At 47.1% G+C, this 23,531-nt stretch overlaps 1 protein-coding gene across 2 annotated transcripts in view; it reads left to right on the top strand.

Annotated features, from left to right (window-relative positions):
* The window catches only part of LOC147748799 (E3 ubiquitin-protein ligase DTX3L-like), a 719,624-nt gene that overhangs the window by 169,328 nt on the left and 526,765 nt on the right, over window positions 1-23,531 (top strand). For both annotated transcript variants that reach the window (XM_086963890.1, XM_086963891.1), the window contains exon 4: window positions 3,154-3,290. In XM_086963890.1, coding sequence (XP_086820016.1) covers window positions 3,154-3,290 — 137 coding nt within the window. The remainder of the gene's footprint in view (window positions 1-3,153; window positions 3,291-23,531) is intronic.

Below are 23,531 nucleotides of genomic sequence, written 5' to 3'. Positions count from 1 at the left end.
CAAACAGTCTGGGTGAGCAGATAAAGAGCAGATGAGGTCAAGTGTGGTGCCAAAAATGCATCCTGATGTGACCATTGTTATGTTCACAGTGGGGGCAGGTAGGGAGCCTCCTCACTAAATGAGGTTTAAATCACTGCAGCAGCAGGGCCACCAAAGGAAGCCGTTTTCCCTGCTTATTGATTACTCCTACAGTGAAACACTTCTCCTACAGTGTGGCCTCAGATACAGAGGGGAAGGTTGTGGCGACTTCGGAGGCCTTCATTAATCTGCATCACACGGAGCTTGGCCATCACGCAATACTTTTTACATTTAGACCATCCCTGCCGTCCTGGGACGCATTTTGAAAATAAAGAAGTAGGGGAACAGACTGAGTTAAATGTAAAAAGTAGGGGCACGCCGTGTCCTTCCGATCCCGCCACTTCTACCATTGATCTGGGGCACCTTTGCAGACAACCAAGAGGGGTGGCCCTGCCCTGTCTCCGCCGGTTGCTGACGTGCTTGGCATGCCCATGCCGCCGGAGCCCTGCCACAAATTTAAGCGCCTCCTGGTTCGCTCTGCTGCCGTCATCAGCCCCAAGGGATGCTGTGCTCTGTAGTCCTGTGGCCCAGGAAAGTTTGGTAGCCACATCAGACTTCTTGTTAGGAAGTTAAAAAACACTTAATGTAACTTTCTCCTCTTTGCTATACCTGATATGTAATACCAAATCCTATTGCTGATAATTTTAGGCATGGACCGATATAAAAATTATAAATTTGGGATGCAACTTGATCGGGGCCAGGAGTAGCGTGCTCAGCAGCCGAACACCATCTAAACTCATTCATCGAGGTGTAACCTGTCCTATCACACAGCCTTTCGCTCATCATGGCATGCAGCCACCTAACACAGCATTGCTCACTTTTTAGTATGTATTCATTACTGTTAAATGTAAACATTGTATGTGTAATGTCCTGGATGCTGTCTGTCATGAAATAAATAGATAATACAAAGTGTCTGCCCAAAGGCGTGCTCTAAGGGAATGACTAGTTTTGAGGAAGCAATGTGTGAGCCTTAGACTCACAACTAACCCTGGGTAAAGCACTATGCTACGCTCGCGTAGTTTGCGAAGTTTGGGCAACTTCGCACTACGCAAATGGCACATAGCACAGTGCAAACACGCGTAGCGTAGTGAGCGGTCATTTTGTTTGCTTGCTCGCCTTCCTCAATGTCAAGTTGGCGACAGGGCCGGACTGGGAACCACAACCGGCCCCGGCAAAGTGCTCGGCCGGCCCCCCTCCCCACTCAGGGGGTGTTGGAGGGGCCGCCGAGCACTTTGCTGGGGCTGGTTTTCGGCCGATTTTGGTACAGGGCCGATTTTTCAGCTATGCTGTAAAAGTGGCCCTGTAACAAAAACGGCCCCAGGGGCCCAAAACCGGCCCCCACCCGTGCGGGCACCGGGGTATTGCCCGGTGCCCGCTATGGCCAGTCCGGCCCTGGTTGGCGACCGCGAGCAAGCAAAATGACATCCTGGCAAGACTTTTTCCTCGTTCGCGATCAGCAACATCAAGTTGCCGATCACGAGGGTTGAAAATAAACCTCCAGGCGAGATTCTCAACGCAGGGAGGTCAGGTTCCTCATTGCGAGTGGTCACGCATGCCACTACCAGTCCGCGTTGAGAAAGCTGCCGCTCGAGTAAAAATCTACTCGAGCGGCAGAAAAGTACAGCTCGCACTGTGCAAGATGCCATTTTCAATGATTGCACAGTGCCGGATGCTTGTCTGCACTGTGCAATCATTGAAAACGGCAACTTGCACAGTGCGAACATGCTACTATGCAGTTTGCGTAGTGCTACTCTTAGCTCACGTAGTGCGAAGTGCACTTTGCATAGCTGCGCGTAGTGCTACTTCGCGAACTACGCCCAGGGATAGTAGGTTGTTGCAGATGGATCCTGCAATTATTAGATGGTTGAACTCTCCACAAACTCCTTTAGGCTGTAACTTGAAGGAAAGGTTAAAGTTAAAGTGGATCCTTAGATTTCTAGCCTTACTTACTGACGGGGTATGGTGTGATCCTTGGCTGCTAGGTTGTCTATGAGCAGCTACTTGGAAAGAACAGAGTGAAACATCACCAGAATTTCAGCTATATGTCTATTAAAGGCCATTCACATTTCCTTGATCAAAAGCTGATAGACACGCTGACCTTTTAACATGAGACCCAGAGCCATCCTTGATCTGGAGGCGAAACCAATTGTCAACTGCATTCATACAATACTCATCACCATCAGTTTTTGCCCACTGTGTCACTCTAGACAGAGACCACCCGTATGCAAATCAGTCTTGGTCCTGCTCCAATGGGAACAGTCCATCCCCAATTGCCAAGCCAGGTGCCCCCAGATGGGATCACAAGCAACCCCAGACCTCTTTCGGCTCACTTACGCCTCTTCTATGAGGTGTAGCTTGAGTCTTGTGGCACTGTGAGCATGGATCCTATCTGGGCAAACCCGTAGCATTTAGGGCAACAGAGAGCCTGATGATAGAAGGAATGTATGGATTAATCTCAACCACTGGTGATCTGTCAGGCTGCATTCCAGTTCATCATTTATCTCCCACTGTATCACACAGTCCAGCCTGAACTGCGAGGCCAGGCCCAACTCCAGATGGGAACAAAAGCAAACTCTGACCTGTTTCAGCCTACTTAGCCCTTGTCAGCTGCTGCAGGTGGTCATTAAAACGTAGAGGTTAGAATGTGGATCTCTGAGAAGCCTCACAGTTAATATTTGGTATTTATAGATGATGAGCAAACCTGTGGGAATCTTTTTGTACTGTTAAAAAGAAAGTAATACATGCCACTACCTGTTCTGTCACCCACAGTTTTTTAAAGACAAGCTAACTGATTGCTTGTCCTCATTATTAAAAGCCAAAGACAGGTTCAATAGGATGAGAGTTGGTCATCCCTAATCAAACTCTCACTGTGGTTCCTTTGTCATATTTATAAATGTATTGGACATCATTCACAAATGTTTTGCTCTAAATGAATCCTTCGGTTCCCACCTTTCTCTCTTTCTCTTATTGTCTGTGCACTGAATGACATGTTTCATATTGAGCAATTGTAGGTGGGAGGTGCAGACTCTGAATGATTCATGTTTTTTTCTATTTTCATTTTTACAATATGTTTAGAAAATTTTAAAAACATCACTATGCAGTTTGAAGGAGAGCCAAGTCTCACTTGGTCCAAAGGGGAATTACCTTCACCAGGATTAAACTCAGGAGGCCACCCTACCAGAACGTCTGCAAGTGCAAGCAGAACATTTAAGGTAAAGTTTAAACATTGTTGCATATATGTAAGAACTTGGACAGAGTCGTTATGCTTGCAGCTGAAGGTTTTCACTTTACGGTGTGGCACAGACCTTGGCCTTAATGTTGGTAACCCTATGTGTGATCCTTCAGACGCAACAATTTTTGCCACTGAAGTTACTATGCTGTTTAAGCACCTAATTGTTTTATGAGTTAGGTTATTTAAAATGGTGTTAAAGTGGATAGAAGGTGCTACCTTGGGTACGCCCAAACCTCTGATTTGAACTTTGAAAAGGATCTACAAGCTCATTCTCCTACTTCTGATTGGACAAGGACCACTGCAGTACGTCTTGTAGATTCTCAGTTGGGGGAAAGCAGGGCAGCATGACCTTCTTGTAGATTGTGAAGTTTAATCTGCGCACAATCCAGCTGACTTCCACAGGATGTGACATTGACGATATGGCAAGTTCTGGAAAGGACGTCGTAGATGCTTGGAGGATCCTGCCTGTTGCAGATCCTTTTGTTTGGTCTGTCATGAGTGGAAGCACCCTGTTTGAGGCATATGGGCTGCAGATGGTACATTATGAATAGATCACCATCTGGTGTTGGGCTCGGATGATTGCACTTGTTTTTCTCTTGGAGAAGTCTTTTGTCGTCACGAGACTGGTGACTCCTCCTTTGGGTGCTAGTGCGCATGGGCATCGGCTCCATCCTTAGATTGTTTTTTTCCACCATCGGGTTCAAATGAAGATCGAAGCGCTCCAGATCGACTTCAAGAAAAGTGATATTTCGGCGCGTATTCCCTTTCCAATTCGACGGTATTGTTATCGAACGCGATTTCATTTCCATTCCGACGCGTTTCGACTCCAACAATAAAACATTTTCTTCTACGTCGACGAGACCGGGGTCCGTGGAAAGGACTCCATTTAAGAAATGTCCAACGTGTGGTGCTAAGTTCCCACACAAGGACCTACACGAGGTGTGCAATCTCTGCCTATCGCCTGAACACGAATCCAGGGACTGCGAAGCCTGCTCAGCATTCTCCTCCAAGTCGACGATTAGAAACCGTCGAGCCCGAAGACACGAGGTTTCAAGAATGCAGTCGGAGGCAATCCCGGAGCTGTTCGAAGACCAACACTTCGAAGAAGAAGAAGAGGAACATGAAGACGAGTCGGGTCGGAAGGGGACGAGTCTGATGTCTAGGAAATCGACGTTCAACAAACCGTGAGTGACGACGTCCCCTTACCAAAAAACCGACCCCGTGTGGTACCGACCCCGCCTTCGAGCCCGGTCAGACCACCGAAGAAAGTTTCCGACGCCCCGCCTTCGGGCCCGGCAACGAAACCAAAACAGAAACAGAAACTCTCGGCCTCCCACCATGTCGGATCCGAGAAACGGTCGACATCGACACCGACACCTAAGCTCCATACAAAGGAAAGCTCGGCATCGAAACATTCCATGTCGAAACCGAAACATGCTTCGACGTCGAAGACTTACTCGACACCGAAAAAATCGGAATTGAGCAAATTCTCGGTGCCAAAAACACAGAACATTGACGGTCAGAAGCAAAGGCACCTTTCGGAACCAAAAACTTCAGTACCGACACAGGAGCAGCAGACAGATCCAAAACAAAAGACTTTGTTTATCGATCCGCAAAGTGGCGACAAAATCACCGAAAAAGAGGAAGAATGAACTAGATGGCAAAGCTCCTCCTCCTAAAAAGAGAACAATGGGGACAAATACAACTCCCGCTCTTTCTCCTCAGCCTAGAGACTCACCCTCTTCTCCTATTCCTCACACTAGGCAAGCTATTCCTCCACCTTCTACACCAAGACCATCTACACCTCAAACAGATGTAGACAGTGATGCAGGGGAGGGAGAACCTCATGGAGATGACGACACTATCCCAGATGAGGAAGACCCATGGGAAAATTATGATGCAGGGTCAGACGATGGTAACGACCCACAATTATACCCCTCAAAACCTTCACCACCTGATGATAATACAGGTTTTGTGCAGTTGATTAATAGGGAAGCTAAATACCATAAAGTAGATTTACATACAGAACCTCAAATAGAGGATTTCCTTTTAGAAACGCTACCTGCTGCACAAAGAACATCAGGCACACTACCTATGCTAAAGGGTCTTCTCAATCACACAGCAGACATATTCAAAGACCCTGTGAGGGCTAGGGTATTAAACCCAAGAATTGATAAAAAATATAAGGCAGCCCCAAAGGACCCAATATTTATCAAAGGACAAGTACCTCTGGACTCGCTTGTAGTTACAAACGCTCGTAAAAGAGCAAATTCATTATGTACAGGAGAAGCTCCTCCTCCTAATAAAGAGTCCAAGCTAATAGATGCATCAGGCAAAAGGGTAGCATCCCAAGCAGCAAACAGCTGGCGCATAGCTAATACACAAGCACTACTAGCACGTTATGATAGAGCGCATTATGATGAGTTAGAAAAGCTCATCACACATCTCCCTAAGGAACATCAAAAAAGGGCAGACCAGCTCATACACGAAGGGAAGATAATAACTAACACTTCCATTAAGTGCGCATTAGACACAGCAGACACTGCAGCAAGATCCATCAACACCAGTATCATGTTAAGGAGACATGCATGGCTTAGGGTCTCAGGGTTCAAACAAGAAGTACAAACATCTTTATTGAACCAACCTTTTGACCAAAAAACACTTTTTGGCTCAGGAACAGATGAGACTTTAGAAAAGATGAAAAAAGACACAGAAACGGCTAAATCAATGGGAGCATTACAACAGCCAACTCAAAGGGGTTCCTTTCGTAGGTCCACCTATAGAGGGGGTCAAAAAATACAGGCACAAGCCAACAATCTACCTCTTTTACACCAACATCACCCAGAGGTAATTCAAGAGGCAGTTACAGAGGTAACAACAACAAGGGTAGAGGTCGCGGAAATAATAACAACCGCAACTCCCCAACCCCAAAACAGTGACTTAATACAACTCCCCCCAGACCATATAACACCGGTCGGGGGATGTTTATCACAGTTCCTACCTGTCTGGGAAAACATCACATTAGACAGGTGGGTGAGACAGATTATCCAACATGGTTATTGCCTGGAACTCACAGCTACCCCACCAAACATCCCCCCCAGACAACGTCCAATGAGTCAAGATCATCTAACATTGTTAAAACAAGAAGTACTATCACTGCTACAAAAGCATGCCATAGAGAAGGTTCCAAAACATCAGCAAGGGACAGGAGTATACTCTCTATACTTTCTAATCCCCAAAAAAGACGGGTCTCTAAGACCAATCTTAGACCTAAGACCTCTCAATGCATACATAAACTCAGAACATTTCCACATGGTCACGCTCCAACAAGTACTTCCTTTACTGAAGAAAGGGGACTTTCTTTCTACACTGGATCTAAAAGACGCTTACTTTCACATCCCAATTCAAAGTCCTTCCATTTGGGGTCACAACAGCACCAAGGGTGTTCACAAAATGCCTAGCAGTAGTTGCAGCACACCTAAGAAGACAAAAAATACATGTCTTCCCTTACTTGGACGATTGGCTAATAAAAGCCAAGTCACAGGAAGAATGTCTTCAGAACACACAAAAGACCATTCAATTGCTGCACCAGCTAGGGTTTACGGTGAACTACACAAAATCCCACCTACAACCAAACAAAATTCAACAATACCTAGGGGCTACTATAGACACAGAAAAAGCCAAAGTATACCCCAATCCAGTCAGGATCCAAGCAATGATCACGTTGATCCAAAAATTTCAACCACAACACTCACTAACAGCTCGAGTGTTCATGCAGCTGTTAGGGATGATGTCCTCATGCATACTGCTTATACCATATGCCAGACTACAAATGCGTCCACTACAAGAGTGTCTAGCGACACAGTGGAATCAGACTCAAGGTCAGATTACAGATCTGGTGTTGGTAGACGACCGCACACATCGCTCTCTGAAGTGGTGGAACACAACAAACATTTCCAAGGGACGGTCGTTCCTAGAACCGATTCCACAGGTGATACTAACAGCGGATGCATCGCTCACCGGATGGGGAGCGCATATGGTGAAATATACAGTACAGGGAAAATGGAGTGTACAGCAAAAAAGACTGCACATCAATTATCTGGAACTACTAGCAGTGTTTCTAGCATTAAAAGCTTTCCAGATGCAAACCCTCAACAAAGCAGTCCTGATCAGAACAGGCAACATGACTGCAATGTATTATATTCAAAAACAGGGGGGGACACACTCTCTCCAACTATCCAGACTAGCACAGGACATTTGGATATGGGCCATTCCTCACAAGATCTATCTGTTAGCCGAACGCCTACCAGGAGTTCAAAATCAGATAGCAGACATCCTAAGCAGAGAGTCAGAACAAATACACGAATGGGAACTGCACAACTAAATACTGCAGCCATTCTTCCAAAGATGGGGACAACCAGAGATAGATCTCTTTGATTCTCATCAGAACGCAAAATGCCAAAACTTCGCATCCAGGTACCCACACCACCTGTCCCAGGGCAATGCGCTATGGATAAATTGGTCCAACAAATTTGCTTACGCTTTTCCCCCTCTCCCACTAATTCCATTAGTGGTTCGGAAACTGCAACAACATTCAATGACAATGATACTAGTAGCACCCACGTGGGCAAGACAGCCGTGGTTCACCACGCTACTGCAACTCTCACAGGTGCCACATCAAAAGCTGAGATTATTACCCATGCATCTTACACAGAACCATGGAGAAATAATGCACCCAGATCCCAAACAATTGAACCTAGCGATCTGGCTCCTGAGGTCATAGAATTTGGATACTTAGATCTACCTCCAGACTGTATGGAAATCATTAAGCAATCAAGACTTCCTACCACCAGAGCATGCTATGCAGCAAAGTGGAAAAGGTCTGCTGTACTCTGTAACAGTAACAACATCAACCCTCTGGACGCATCCACTAAACAGATTATTTGCTATTTACTACACTTGCAGCAATGTAACCTTGCCTACACCTCTATTAGAGTACATCTTGCAGCTATAGCGGCGTACCTACAAAACAGACAACATCTTTCCCTGTTTAAAGTACCAGCAATAAAAGCTTTCATGGAAGGCCTCAAAAGAGTCATTCCACCAAGACTACCGCCTGCCCCAGTCTGGAATCTCAACATAGTACTTACCAGACTAATGGGACCACCTTTCGAACCTATGCATAGGTGTGAAATACAATTCCTCACATGGAAGGTGGCCTTTCTCATTGCTATCACTTCACTCAGAAGAGTAAGTGAATTGCAAGCATTTACAATACAAGAACCATTTATGCAGCTACACCAAAATAAAGTGGTTCTTAGAACAAACCCAAAATTCTTGCCTAAAGTAATTTCAGCATTCCACATCAACCAGTGGAAATACCAGTATTCTTTCCAAAACCACAGACGGTAGCAGAAAGAGCCCTACATACATTAGATGTCAGAAGGGCAATATTTTACTACATAGAAAGAACACAAACTTTCAGAAAGACAAAACGACTATTTGTAGCGTTTTCTCCTACACATAAGGGCAATCCTATCTCTAAAGCAGGCATTGCCAGGTGGATTGTAAAATGTATACAAATATGCTACTTAAAAGCAAAAAGGACATTAACTGTTCCTCTCTACACGTAAACTAGGAGCATCTATGGCATTCTTAGGAAACATTCCCCTAGATGACCTATGCAAAGCAGCTACCTGGGTTACACCGCATACCTTCACAAAACACTACTGTGTAGATATGCAGGCAACACAACAGGCTAGAGTGGAACAAGCTGTACTAAAGACTTTATTTCAGACTGTTGCAACAGACACTGGTGGCCACCGCTAGGGAGATAACTGCTGTATAGTCTATTCATAATGTACCATCTGCAGCCCATATGCCTCGAACGGAATATGCTACTTACCAGTATGCATCTGTTCTTGGCATAGAGGGCTGCAGAGTGGTACATGCCCTCCCAGCCTCCCCGGAAACCTGTGTCTGTTCCAACACTATCTTATTTAGATACACTTACATGGGCATTTCTATCTGTATTCTATCATACTACTCCATCTAACCCTACTATGGCAAAACAATCTAAGGATGGAGCCGATGCCCATGCGCACTAGCACCCAAAGGAGGAGTCACCAGTCTCGTGACGACAAAAGACTTCTCCGAGAGAAAAACAGGTGCAATCATACGAGCCCAACACCAGATGGCGATCTATTCATAATGTACCACTCTGCAGCCCTCTATGCCAAGAACAGATGCATACTGGTAAGTAGCATATTCCTTGTGAGTGGTGTGCGAATTGAAAAGTAATCAAAAGGTAACATGTAGCATTTTATAATACTCATGAATACATATTTATTGAATGCTGTCCATTGAAGTGCCTCAAACCAAACCACTCTTTGATCTCGTAGAAATACAAAAGATCCTCATCTGAATTGCAGCTTATGTACATATCCCCCTTAACCGTCCAACATTCACAACCTGTGTAGTAGTGCAACTTTATGGACTGTATCAGAAAATGTGCACAAATTGAATGTAGTGATCTGAAAATACAGACACCCTCCTGGAAACTGCCACTCCATCATCTACTTAAATAGCTGACGTGTTCTTTTGGCCTCACTTTAACCACCATTGACTAGTAAATGTAAGTGACTGAAATCTGTGAGGAGGGATTTTAAATAAAAGCTGGAGAGTCAATGTTAAGACTTTCCTTAACCTGATCCTTCTTGGTGTTACCAGATTATAGGAATAGTCTTCTCTTTCTTTAAACCACTTTGCAGCTTCTTTACTTTTCTCTAAGTGCTCTTAAAAAAGACACTACAAACTGGTTCCCCGAAGATAAGGGAAGGTACCTCTTGGCAACAAGTGCAGATTTAAACCGAGAGAAGTGAAACCAGAGAACCGCTTTCAATGTGGGTGAAGGATTGGCCATCTTTACGATTCTCTATCCATAATGATATGTGGGTTGACCCTGTAGAATTACAAGAAATGCAGAGAATTCCACGTGGGGTAATCTTCCTTGCATTTGTCCAAGACAAATATTTGGCAGTTGCAACCTCTCAAAATTCACCTGGGGAAAAATGGCTGGTAATTACAGAGAAATGCAGATTTTGCCTCAGAAAGCAACAAAATCTGCATACTATTCCAGATTATTATGCAGTAACTTGTAATTGGAGACGTTTAACGTAGGGATCGTGGTTAAACCTGTTAAACCACGATCCCTAGGTTATTGTTATGTTCGAGGCATGTGAATTTATCGGGTATGGCAAACATCACATCAAATACTAGACCACTCATAAACACGGGCCTTGGCGAAATTTTACTAGAAAACTGATAATCAAAATTGAGGGAACAAAATAAGGATGACAAGATTAATTGTTCAAAAGCAGAAAAACACCACAAACCACGTTTCTTTTACAGCTGAATATTATAGTGTTTGGTGACGTGGTTCTCATCCATCCTCTTGGATATTACCCCTATGCTTCTTATCATGAAACTGTGCTGGCCACATTAATGAATACTGCATGCTTCAGTCTGGCTACTGCCTTGTAAGTTTAAAATCAATTTGTTTTGATGTTACGTGTAATGTTATGTTCGAGGCATGTGAGCTTTAGATCACATGCTTTGCATAAGATCGCCATCTAGTGTTGGGTCCGGATGTTTGCACTTTGCATTTCTGTAAGAAGTTTTCCCTATTCATGAGGTAGGGACTCCTCCCTTAGGTGAAAGTGTGCATGGTAATCGATTCCATCTTCAGATTATTTTTTTCCGCCATCGGGTTCGGATGTAACTCGCTGCGCTCCGGTTCGACGTTGATCCTTCGGTCCTTCCCGGTGCGTATCACATTCACACTCAACGGTATTGTTTCCGTTCGCGTTCCCCTTTCTTCGCGGATCGTGATTCCTAATAAAAATTTCGATCAGAAAGCCGGTGGGAGGCCGCCGGGACTAGCCCCTGTTTTGACTCGCAGGCGATGGAACAAAGTCCTTTTAAGTTCTGTCCCCTGTGCCACTCGAAATACCCAAGGCACTCGACTCGCACGAGGTGTGCAACTTGTGTATGTAACCCGACAACAGAGAAGACCACTGCGACGCCGCTGAGTTTTCCGCTCCGAGAAGACTCTTTGCGATCGTCGGGCCCGATGAAGCGACATGCAGAGACAACAAACTGGTTCCATTCCGGACCTATTCGGACCTCAATTGGACGAGCAGGAAGGCAACAAGCCCATCGGAGCTGATTAAGATCAGGGAGACATCTTCGTTTCCGAAGACAGCTCTGAGGAGGATGCGGACATCCCGCATGGACAACGTACCATGAGTACAGTCCCTACCTCACCCCACCTTCCACTTCCACCGAAGAAAAAGGCTCCAGACCAACCTGCGTCCTCAGGCCCCGATGGGCGCAGAGAACAAGCTTTCGAAACCCCGCCTTTGGGCTCGGCACCGAAGCATAGTAAAAAGTCTTCAGAATAAAAAGTCTGGCACCCAACATCCTCCGTTGGCACCAAAGCAAATTGAAGAAGAGAGCTGTCAGGACAAACCCCCCCCCCTTCCTCTTCCTTCACCTTCTCTACCCCAGACTATACCTCTGCCAACTTCACCTGAGCACTCACCACAACAGACACCGGACAATTAGGATGATGGGGATAATAATGATGACGATCAGCCTGGAGACATGTGGGATGACTATAATACTGATTCTCTCACTGACAAAGACCCGGAAATATATCCTACCAGGCCCTCTCCCCCAGATGACAGTGTAGGATTTGTCGATTTGTTAAGTAGAGCTGCTACTTACCATGGAGTCCCTCTACACAGAGAATCCCTTGAAAAGGACTTCCTTTTCGAAACACTAGACAACACACAAAAGTCTACACACATGTTGCCGATGTTAAAAGGCATGACCAGACATGTAGACAACATTTTCGAGGATCCGATTAGGGCAGGTATCCTTACTCCAAGGGTAGATAAAAAATACAAGCCTGCCCCATCAGATCCAGTCTACATAAAAGTCACATCCCATTAGATGCACCAGTAGTTTCTAATGCACAGAAAAAGGCAAACTCCCAGACTGCTGGAGATGCACCACCACCAGATAAAGAGTCTAAACTCCTTGATGCTTCAGGGAAAAGGATAGCCTCTCAGGCTGCTAACTTCTGCCGTAGTTCCAATACACAGTTGTTGCTAGCACACTATGACCGCGCACTCTGGTATGAAATGGAGCAACTCATCCAGTTTCTCCCTCAAGAACATAAAAAGCGCAAGACCTGGTTCTTGAGGGGCAGTTAATTTCTAACAACCAAATTAGATGATTCCTAGATGCTGCCGATATATCTGCCAGAACGGTAAACACTAGTGTTCTTTTAGGAAGACACGCTTGGCTATGCATATCAGGGTTTAAAATGGAGGTTCAAACTTCCATACAACATAACATAACGTGTATTTGTAAAGCGCACGTTCACCCGGAGGTATCCTGGCACTGAATAACAGAGGTTTCTTGTTACCCAACTCAATGGTACTCATTCTATCAACCTCAGATGGATGAAAGGGTGAGTGGACCCGCCGGGATTTGAACCTGTGACCATGAGGTCGAACACAGGCCTCTGTAGTGGAAGTATTAGTCCACTGAGCCAGGACACCCTTTGATAAGGAACACCTTTTTGGGCCAGTGGGAGACACTTCATTGGATAAAATGAAGAAGGCTACTAAAGTGGCTAAATCCATTGGAGCACTTCAGTCTCCACAAGGGCGTGGTTCCTTTTGTCGCTCCTTTTATCGAGCAGGATCTAAAAATACTTCCTCCGACACTGCGTCCACCTACAAGGGCAATGATCAGCCCTCAGGTTACAAGGGTTTCTTTCAAGGCTATTACAGAGGAAACAAAGGCAAGGGCAGAGGTAGAGGTTCCAATAGCCGTACCTCGCCATCCAATACTAAACAGTGACTTGCCCATAATTCCCCCCGACCACTTAACACCTGTAGGGGGACGACTGTCACAATTTCTACCAAAGTGGCAGTCAATAACAACAGACTGCCAATTATCCATTCTGGTTACTGCCTGGAGTTCATTAACACACCTCCAAACATTCCCCCAAAGCCGCACAGACTTTCACCGGATCACCTAGACCTTCTCAAACAGGAAGTAAAATCCCTGCTACTAAAACAAGCCACAGAGTCCGTACCACCACAGCATCAAGGGTCGGGCATGTACTCCTTTTACTTTCAAATTCTAAAAAAGGACGGCTCTCTCAGACCCATATTGGATCTCCGAGATCTCAAACTTTACATACAGTCAGACCACTTCCACATGGCAACACTGCAACAAATACTGCCTCTTTTGCAAAAGGGCAATTTTCTTTCTACTCTAGATTTAAAAGATGCCTACTTTCATATTCCAATCCATCCGGCTCACCACAAATTTCTCAGGTTTGTGGTAGCAGGTCACCACTACCAATTCAAAGTGCTCCCATTCGGAGTCACCACCGCCCCCAGAGACTTCACAAAATGTCTGGCAGTCACAGCTGCGCATCTCAGAAGACGAAGCATACATGTCTTCCCCTATCTGGACGACTGGCTGATCAAAGCCTGCACATATTAGCAATGTCGCAAGCACACTTCAGTAATCATTCAGCTGCTTCAACAGCTAGGGTTCTCAGTCAATGTGTTAAAATCACATCTTCAGCCAAACAAAGTTCAGGATTACCTAGGACCCACTCTAGATACTCGGAAGGCTCTAGCGTATCCCAATGCAACCAGAATTCGAAACATTCAGGCGCTCATTCTCAAATTTCAACCCACTCCGTCACTTCCGGCTCGGGTATTTATGCAACTGTAGGGAATGGTGGTGTTAGAAATGGGGTAGCGTTGTGCAGAGCGGGTGCACCAAACTCCAGAGGAAATGTGTAAAGCATCCGCACAGTACACACAGGCGACACACATGGCACACTCCAAAAAGAGACGCTACACAAGTTTAGGTAAAAAAAAATACCCTGTGTATTATGTACAACACAGCAAGAGGTAAGCACGGGTGAACACGGTGCCAACCGGCACCCAGTAGTCATGTACAGAGGGGGACTATTTACAGGGCAGGGCCAATCGGGCCGCTGCCAGAACCATCACAAGAGTACGTGGAATAAAGGTAGGTGCAAGGAATAGATGAAGAGTCCCATCAGCCGTAACCTTAGGGGCAAAACATTTTCACCAGCACTGTAAGAACATTAGTACCACAGTGTTGTCGTCAGGCCTAAACCTGTGGGCATAAATCACATTCGCCTCAACTCTGCAATAAAAAAACACCATGGCATGACATTAGGCATTAACCATCTACATGAGGCAACTCCATAGGCATAAGCATGTGAATCTGAGGCATATCAACAATACTTCAGTGGCCTCAGTAGCCTTAGCATGAATCGGGAGCATGCAGGCATCCTAACATGGCATCGGGCAGGATCACATGGGGCATACACCAGCATAAATCAAGGTATGAGCCCACCCTAGGCACATAGCATATCTGGGTATAAGGCATTAACCATGAGCCTAGCATAAACCGCCAGGTCAGCATATGAACACAATATGCGCAAGCCTGAAAGGAAAAGATCATGAACCCCGGGCCCACTATACATAGAAACATTGGTGTAAATCACATTGGCCTAAATCAGATCAGGCCTAAGCATGTGAGCACATTGCATCTCCTCAGCAGAAACAACATGAGTAACCCATGAGGCAGGAAAACATCATGGCATGACGCGGGTATGAGGCATCCGCCGCACTAGGCGCCAAACCATCGGGGTAAACCCTAGGGAGGGAAAGCATTATCAGCATGATGGCATCAGCATAAACCCCAAGTGCATATAGCATAAGAGGCAATATGTCTCGCAAGCGTAGAGTACAGGGTGCCCCAATTGTTGCACTGCCCACTATCCAGCGGGGCAGTTGAGTCCGGTAAAGTTAATGCGGGTCCGGTGGAGCCCTCCCTAGGGACTTGGAAGCAACGTCTGCCCAATGTTGCAGGTGCCCGCTGACAGGCGGGGCACCTGTAAAGTCCGCACTGTCACCGGGGGCGGGCACCGGCAATGTGCCCCGACACACCCCCACCACGATTGGCTGGGCACGGTTGCCTCTAGAGCCCCCCACTCACCGGGACTCTCTTCGCTCTGCTCCGGCTCCGTCTTCTCCTCTGCGGAGGTTGCGGGGTCTCCCTCCGGATCCCGCCTCCCTCTCAGCTGCTCCCTGGCTTCACCCGGGCCCCGTCCTGGGACCCGGGACTTCGAGGTGGCCTCTGCGAGGCTGCAGACGCCTTTGCTCGCTGCTGGGCCAGTGCGGGTTGGCTCCCACCTGGCCCCTCTCCTACCACGGGGCTCCCTCGTCACCCCGGGAGCCCTGTAACACCACCACTTGCTTCCCGCTAGGCTCCGGATGTCTTGCGGCAGGCCCCGCCCACCACCAGGCAGCCTCGGCTCTTCTTCTCCGTTGCCGCGGGCAGCGCGGCAGCGCTCCTCTTCTTCTGGCCCCGGGCTGCGGCGATGATTCCACAGTGCAGCGACGCGCAGGGTGGGCTACTGCTAGTTCTTAAGTATGCAGGTACGCGGCACAGGCCGCGGCGGTGATCTTGGCCATTATAAGGTGCGGCCGAAACGTGGCAATAGTGCAGGGTGGGCACCCGCTTATTTTCAAACATTCAGAGGCCACGCACACGCAGGGTAGGCACCCGCTGTTTTCTATGACACACAATGCGGGGTGGGCACTCGCGAGGGCGGCAAAATGCGGAGTAGGCTCCCGCTATTTCCGGAGGCGATGGGGGAATGGAAATGCAGCACTCCCCCCTCCTGGCATCCAAGCAATTAGTGTCCATGAGGCGCTCTTCCTTTCCAGGCACTAGCCAGCAGGCAGGGCACAGAAGTAGCGCTCGCCAGGCGCTAAGTAGGAGAGCAGCAGGTACTGCTAGGCCAGGTCAGCGGTCAGTGGGTACTCATCAGTACAGGACAGCAGCTCCTAGGAACCATCATCCCCTGTAACGTGGCACTCCTCCTGGTACAGCAGCCTGTACTCCAGCAGCTGGCTCTCACTGGCCCTGTGGTCAGTGGAGGGGTACAGATGGGCTCAGTGGCCAGCACACAGGCCCATGCGGCGGTATCCCCTGGCAGCAGGTCCCCTCACATTCACGTCCATGCTCTGACTGACCACATGGTGGCACAGCCCCCTTATTTATATGCCCCTCACCCCACCTACCAGACCGTGCCAGAAGCTTCTAGAAGCGTCTGAGAAAACTGGTTCTAACTGGTCTAGGGAGAGGAGTAGAGCACCCTGGGTGCCAGGTTTCCCTCCAAACGCTGGGGCTGCTGGGAAACAACAACTAGACTAGTAACCTACCTCAGTCTGGCGTCACAACACGAAGCCATGGCACCCATTCTAAAAGTGACATTTCACCAAGGTGCATCCTTGCAATGGGGGAATTACTGGTGCGTACACCATTGCGTCACATTCAACATTTGTATTTCACATTCAATACATGACATGTTTAAATAGGGAAAATCAGTCTGCGCACGCCATTGCGCAGCTGTATTATGGCATCTCACACTACACATGGCCTCTACATTCCTCTACCACGGGGGAGATATCCTCAAATAGGGGGGTAAAAAGCGAAAAAATTCAGGAAAAAGGGCCAAGTCCAACAGGTGGCATCTTGCATCATGATCGTTTCTACATCAGGGGACACATGCGTCCGCTTCAAGAGTGTTTAGCCAGTCAGTGGAACTAGTCTCAAGGTCTGTTAACCTATCTAATGTTGGTAAGCAGCCGGACTCCTCACTCTCTGCAGTGGGGGAACACACAAAACCTATCAAAAGGGCAGCCGTTCATAGACCCGCATTCCTTACTTGCTGGGGAGCTCATCTGCAACAACACACAGTGCAAGGGCTGTGGAGACACCAGCAAAAGATGCTCCACATCAATTATTTAGAGCTCATGGCAATCTTTCTAGCTCTCAAACCCTTTAAAGATCACCTTTCTGGCAAAGGTGTGTTAGTCCGAACCGACAACATGACAGCTATGTATTACATACAAAAACAGGGGATGAGGACAAACTCTTTCCAACGGTCGCACTTAGCCCAGGACATCTGGAAGTGGGCTATTCACCATAACATTTATCTCCTAACGGAACACCTCCAAGGAGTCAACAATCAGATTGCAGACCTCCTCAGCAGGCAGAGGTATCAAATACACAAGTGGGAACTTCACCCTCAAGTTCACCACCCATACTTCCAAGCTTGGGGAGTCCCTCACGTAGACCTGTTTGCAACACTCGAAAACTCAAAATGCAAAGCTTCGCCTCCAGTTATCCACACCCGTTGTCCAAAGGCAATGCTCTATGGATGAACTGGTCAGGGATATTTGCCTACGTTTTTCCGCCTCTCCCACTCATTCCATCAGTGGTTCGGAAACTCAGGCAAACATCACTCGCGCTAATACTAGTAGCTCCAACATGGGCACGTCAACCCTGGTTCACAACCCTGTTGGAATTCTCTCTGGTACTACACCAAAAATTACATTTAACTCCCAGTCTCCTCACACAGAGCCATTGAGAAATCAAACTCCCAGATCCTAAACAGCTGAACCTTGCCATATGGCTCCTGTAGTCATAGAGTTTGGCTATCTCTACCGTCCACCAGACTGTATGAAAATTATTAGAGAGGCCAGGAAGCCTACCACTAGGGCCTGCTATGCAGCCAAATGGAAGTGTTTTGTTATCTATTGCAATAACAATCACATCGACCCTCTTTTTTTTTTTTAAATCTCTTTATTATCGACTGCAGATGAATCATGATCATAAACAGATATATACAATTATCACAGTCCGTTTTGATTTTTTCCCCTTTCATTGCAAAAGTTGTATATCTTCATCCCATACATATTACAAATAAACGTATTAAAAGGTAGGTTAATCGTCCTAGTCATATGTTGGTTTATCATTGAATAGACGATTCAACACAATTCAGATATAAGAGATCAATTATCATCTTGGAACTTAATAAACTCCCACCCTAACAATCCCCCACCCATCCCCACCCACTCCTGGTCGATCAGTTGTCAATGATTTAGCTTCCTTTGCAGTCACTAGAGGCTGTCAGTCTGCAGAGCATGGGAGCAAGTATCTCGCATCACTTCGTGCTGACGGGGGCCCACCTCTAGATAGGACCCTCTAGATCGTGCATGTTATTGCGACCTCACCACCTGAGATGGGACCAAGTCGATCCCTTCCAGTTCCAGCAACATGGCTTCCCACTGTAACGTTATGGGTTGTTTTCGGTGACCTCTCCTCCTCCTCCCTCCGCTTGTCCCCACTGCACTAGATCTGTCTGCCATGTAGACACTAGGAGACCTAAGGGACTTCCACCTCCACATCAACCCTACTGATGCTTCTATACAGAACATACTGTGCTACCTATTACATTTGCAGCAGTCAGCATTGGCCTATACATCCATCAGACTGCATCTTGATGTCATAGCAGCTTACCTTCAATATGGGCAACGTTTATCGCTATTTTGAGTGCCAGTCATCAAAGCATTCATGGAAGGGCTAAAAAGAGTAATACCACCAAGACTTCCACCTGCCCCAGTATGGAATCTTAACATAGTCCTCACAAGGCTAATGGGTCCGCCATTGGAAACCCATGCAAAAATGTGAACTACAGATCCTTACTTCAAAAAATGCTTTCCTCATTGCAATCACTTCATTAAGGGTGAACTACAGGCACTAACCATAAAAGATCCCTTCTTCCAGTTACATAAAGATAAAGTGGTTCTTCGTACCAACCCTAAATTCTACCTACGGTTGTATCTGCATTTCACATCAATCAGTCGGTTGAATTACCTGTATTCTTCCCTCAACCTGACAATGTTGCAGAACGAGCTTTACATACCTTAGATGTCAGAAGAGCTCTCTTATATTGCACTGAAAGAACAAAATCATTTTGTAAAACCAAACAACTCTTTGTAGCTTTTCCACCACCTCACAAAGACAATCCTATCTCCAAATCAGGAATTGCTGGGTAGATTGTCAAGTGTATTCAGATTTGTTATCAAAAAGCCAAAAGGACTCTCACAGTACCCCCTCGAGCACATTCCACTCGCAAGTTAGGGGCTACTATGGCTTTCTTAGGGATTATCCCTATTACTCATATCTGCAAAGCTGCAACATGGTCTACACCACACACATTCACCAAACACTATTGTGTAGATGTGTTAACAAGACAACAAGCTAATGTGGATCAAGCAGTACTTAAAACGTTATTTCAGACAACTCCCAACAGTTACAGGATAGCCACCGCTTTGGGGAGACTGCTGTATATAGTCTATGCAAAGCATGTGATCTACAGCTTACATGCCTCAAGTGGATAATGCTACTTACCCAGTGTGCATCTGTTATCGGCATGTGGAGCTGTAGAATCTCATGTTCCCACCCACCTTCCCGGGTACCTGTAACTGCTGTGGTTCTCTGTTTTACTGAACATACTTATGCATGGACATCTCTATTCTTTACTACTCCATGCTCTCAGCCCTAAACATTTCAAAACCTTGTGTCGTATACTGCAATACAATATCCCGGTCAAGCCCCTCCAGCCCTTCCACCAGCATCATATCTAACTGTACATCCTAACTGCCCTATGTTGCATCTCTATATATTTTCGATTTTGGCTGGGTGTGGCGGAGCGGGTTCCAATACAAGGCCCCTATAGTCCGTCCATCTTTTCCATATTTTAAAGTGTTTCTGAGGGCACCCTTGCGCTTTAAAGATGGGTTGTTCCTGCCCCATACAATAGTCGAGACCCGACCTCCAGGCACCCAATTTGGGTGGAGACGGATCCTTCCACGCCTTCGCAATATCCCTCTTGGCCAGGGTAAGACCCAAGAACAATAAATGCCTTTCATAGATGTTGCCCCCAATTTCATCTGTAATATGCAGGAGAACCAACCTAGGCGAATGAGGTATAACCCTGCCCAACACCTCAGATAAATATTGACGAAACCCCCTCCAGAACCGACCCAGCGAATCAAAGCTCCAAACAGTATGCAATAGTGTAGCCTCAGCGCCATCACATCTTAGGCACCTAGGGGAGTTGATTAGTCCTGCTCTCCAAAGCCGGTATCTAGTGAAATGATTGCGGTGTAAATACTTGAATTGAATAAGCCTAGGACGAGATGCAATCGCTGTGTATCTGGGGGACTCCATGGCTTTTCTCCAGTCGCTACTGTCCAGGGAACCCAAGTCAGTCTGTCTGGCATTTCTCATGAAGGGGATCAAGTGTCGTGTTGAGATTTTTCACTAGCATTTGGTAGATCTTCGCGGTTTTATGATCCCCCAAGTCCCCCATAAACACTTTAGCCTCAACTGGGTTAAATTCAGGAAGGGAGTTCAGGTGAGCAGTTTATGAGGTTAAGGCATGTCTCAGCTGTAAGTATTTGTAAAATTGAGTATGTGGCATCATGTCTAAGATCTTGAAACGATTTCAACATGGTACTATGCATAACGTCTCCCAGGGTAGATATACCTATAGAGTCCCATTGTTTAAAACCTACCAGCGCGGTTACCTGCTGCATAAGGCCACTCTGCCAGAGGGGTCTCCCCTGTCAATCGCCGCAGCCATTCCACCCGACGCAGCAAGTCGGTCCACACACGAAAAACAACTCGAGTAGCAGGCGGTAGCTTGCGTTGCTCTCTGCATGTATAGCAATCGGTGGGGCAACATATCCCCTATCAGCATTTCTCAATTCAATATGCCGGATCATTGCTAATACCATTCCACCAGTCGTTTAAGACTAAAAGGTGGGAGGCTGCATGGTATGTTAATGTTAATGTTAATGTTATATGAGCTTGTATAGCGCACGCTGCCCCAGCCAAAGGGCGTCCCGGCGTATGATTGGATATCGGGGGTCGCGATACCCCCACAATAGGTTGATTGGAAGCACATCCTAAGGAACACCCTAGCAGCTTGATTGTGCCATAAAAAGCGACTGAGCCTGGAGTCGAACTATCGGAACCAGGAGGGTGCTATCTGAAAGGGGTGATTCTGTAGTTGGTATAGGAGATGAGGAAGGGATGCCATTTTATAAATGACTGATATGCCCAGTATAGAGAGGGGCATACACGACCACGACTCCATCTCGGCCTGAGTGCACGTCTAGATAGGGGCTATGTTCTTTTCCCATGAGATCGATTGGGTGTCCGAGATGTACACCCCAAGGTACTTAAAATCAGTGGTAGCCATCGTCACCTCCACCTTCCAGGCGCCCATATCCGGGCCACCACGTATCGGCCATAGTATAGATTTCTTAGTGTTCATATACAAGCCCGTATGCTGGCAGAAAATCTGCATTATGCGTAAAAAAAACAGGATGTTGTCAGCCTAGAAAGCGATCCGATCCGAGAATCCCCCGGCCCATTTAAAGCCCTCAACCTGGGCATCAATACAAACCCATACGAGCAAATAAAAACGGGGAGAGGAGCAACCCTGACGGGTACCGCGTCCTATGGGGACAGGAGCAGATACTCCACCAGCTATTCGGACAGAGGCCGAAAGGTCAGTATATAGGAGTTTAATAAGAGTCGGGGGCCAAGGTTCAAACGCTGTAAGAGAGCGAATAGATATGTCCAACCTACCGAGTCGAATGTCCTGTCGATATCTGCTAAGAGCAGGGCCGTTGGGCCCTCGAGGTGATCAATGGCCGCAATCGCATTATACACCCCTCTAATGTTGTGGTGGGTAGCCTGCTGGGACATAAAGCCGGCCTGGTCCGGACGAACCAGTTCTGGCATATGTGGGAGAATGCGGTTGTCCAGTGCTTTGGCCAACAACTTGGCCTGAACATTTAACAATGAAATTGGACGATATGAGGAGTATTGTTCCGGGAGTCAACCCGGCTTGGGAAAGACTGCGATTTCAGCATGCCGCCAATCCGGAGGAAGCTTCCCATCGTCAAGGGCCACATGTAGTGATCCCAAGTAGTGAGGGAGGAATTGAGTCTGAAATGATTTTAAAAATTCACCGGGGAAGCCATTTGGGCCCGGCACCTTCCCGGACCGTAGGTCTACCAGCGCTGCACTCAACTTGTCCACCGTCAGCGGAGCATCCAAGTCCCCCCTCACAAGGTCCGAGATGGCCTTGGGAGGCAAATCGTCATGGTATTGCTGAATCAAGGTTCCAGGAGAGCATCCCTAGGTGCATAGAGCTCTGTATAGTATGTTGCAAAGCTAGCAGCAATTTGTGTAGGGTCCTTAAGTGTCTGGCCATCCCCATCTAGAATCCCCAGTACACTCACTAGGCGGAGAGAGTGCTGGCACAAGCGGTGCAAAAGAGAGCTGTATTTGTCACCCCATTGATAAATTCTACTGCGGGATGCAAGCCAAGCCTGTCTGGCTTCGTCGCGCAGCGTGTCCACATAGGTTTGTTGAAGCAGAAGCAGCTGGCGATGGTTGGACCCACATGCACGCCCCTACATGTCTGATCCAATAGTATGATCTGGGCCTCCCTGTGTTTTTTCCGTTGAGCGGCACAATATGCATTATCCACCCCCTGGCGATGGTTGGACCCACATGCACGCCCCTACATGTCTGATCCAATAGTATGATCTGGGCCTCCCTGTGTTTTTTCCGTTGAGCGGCACAATATGCATTATCCACCCCCCTGCATTATCCACCCCCTTGATGGTGGGCTTCATAGCCTCCCAGAGCGTGGCCGGAGAGTCCACCGTGCCCGAGTTTTCAACAAAATATGTTGTGAGTGCCTGATGGAGGTGCAATATGTATTGCGGGTCTTGGAGATGCCACGGAGACAGGCACCATCGAAAAGGAGAGCGTACCACCTGTAGGTGCAATGTTTAGGCCACTGGAGAGTGGTCCGATAGATCTCTAGGTAGGATGTCAGTCGCAGCAATTTGGGAATAATAGGAGTGCGGTATGAATATATAATCTAACGTGGAGAAAGAGACATGGACGTCCGAAAAACATGTTTAGCCACATGTGTCTGGATGCAGATGCCTCCATGTGTCCAACCACCCCATATCCCCCACTAGTGTATGAAGCCGCATATGCCGAGGTACCACGGGTGCCGTGTGTGACCTCCACCTGTCCAGTGCCACATTTGCCACATCATTCCAGTCTCCACCTATAGGCATTTCTAATAGTAATGTCGTCAGTCGCTCTACAAACGAGTCTGAGAGTGAGGGGGGTGCGTATA

This window comes from Lissotriton vulgaris, chromosome 1_1 (assembly GCF_964263255.1).
Source record: "Lissotriton vulgaris chromosome 1_1, aLisVul1.2, whole genome shotgun sequence".
NCBI lineage: Eukaryota > Metazoa > Chordata > Amphibia > Caudata > Salamandridae > Lissotriton > Lissotriton vulgaris.
This window is presented reverse-complemented; position numbering and strand designations above follow the sequence as displayed.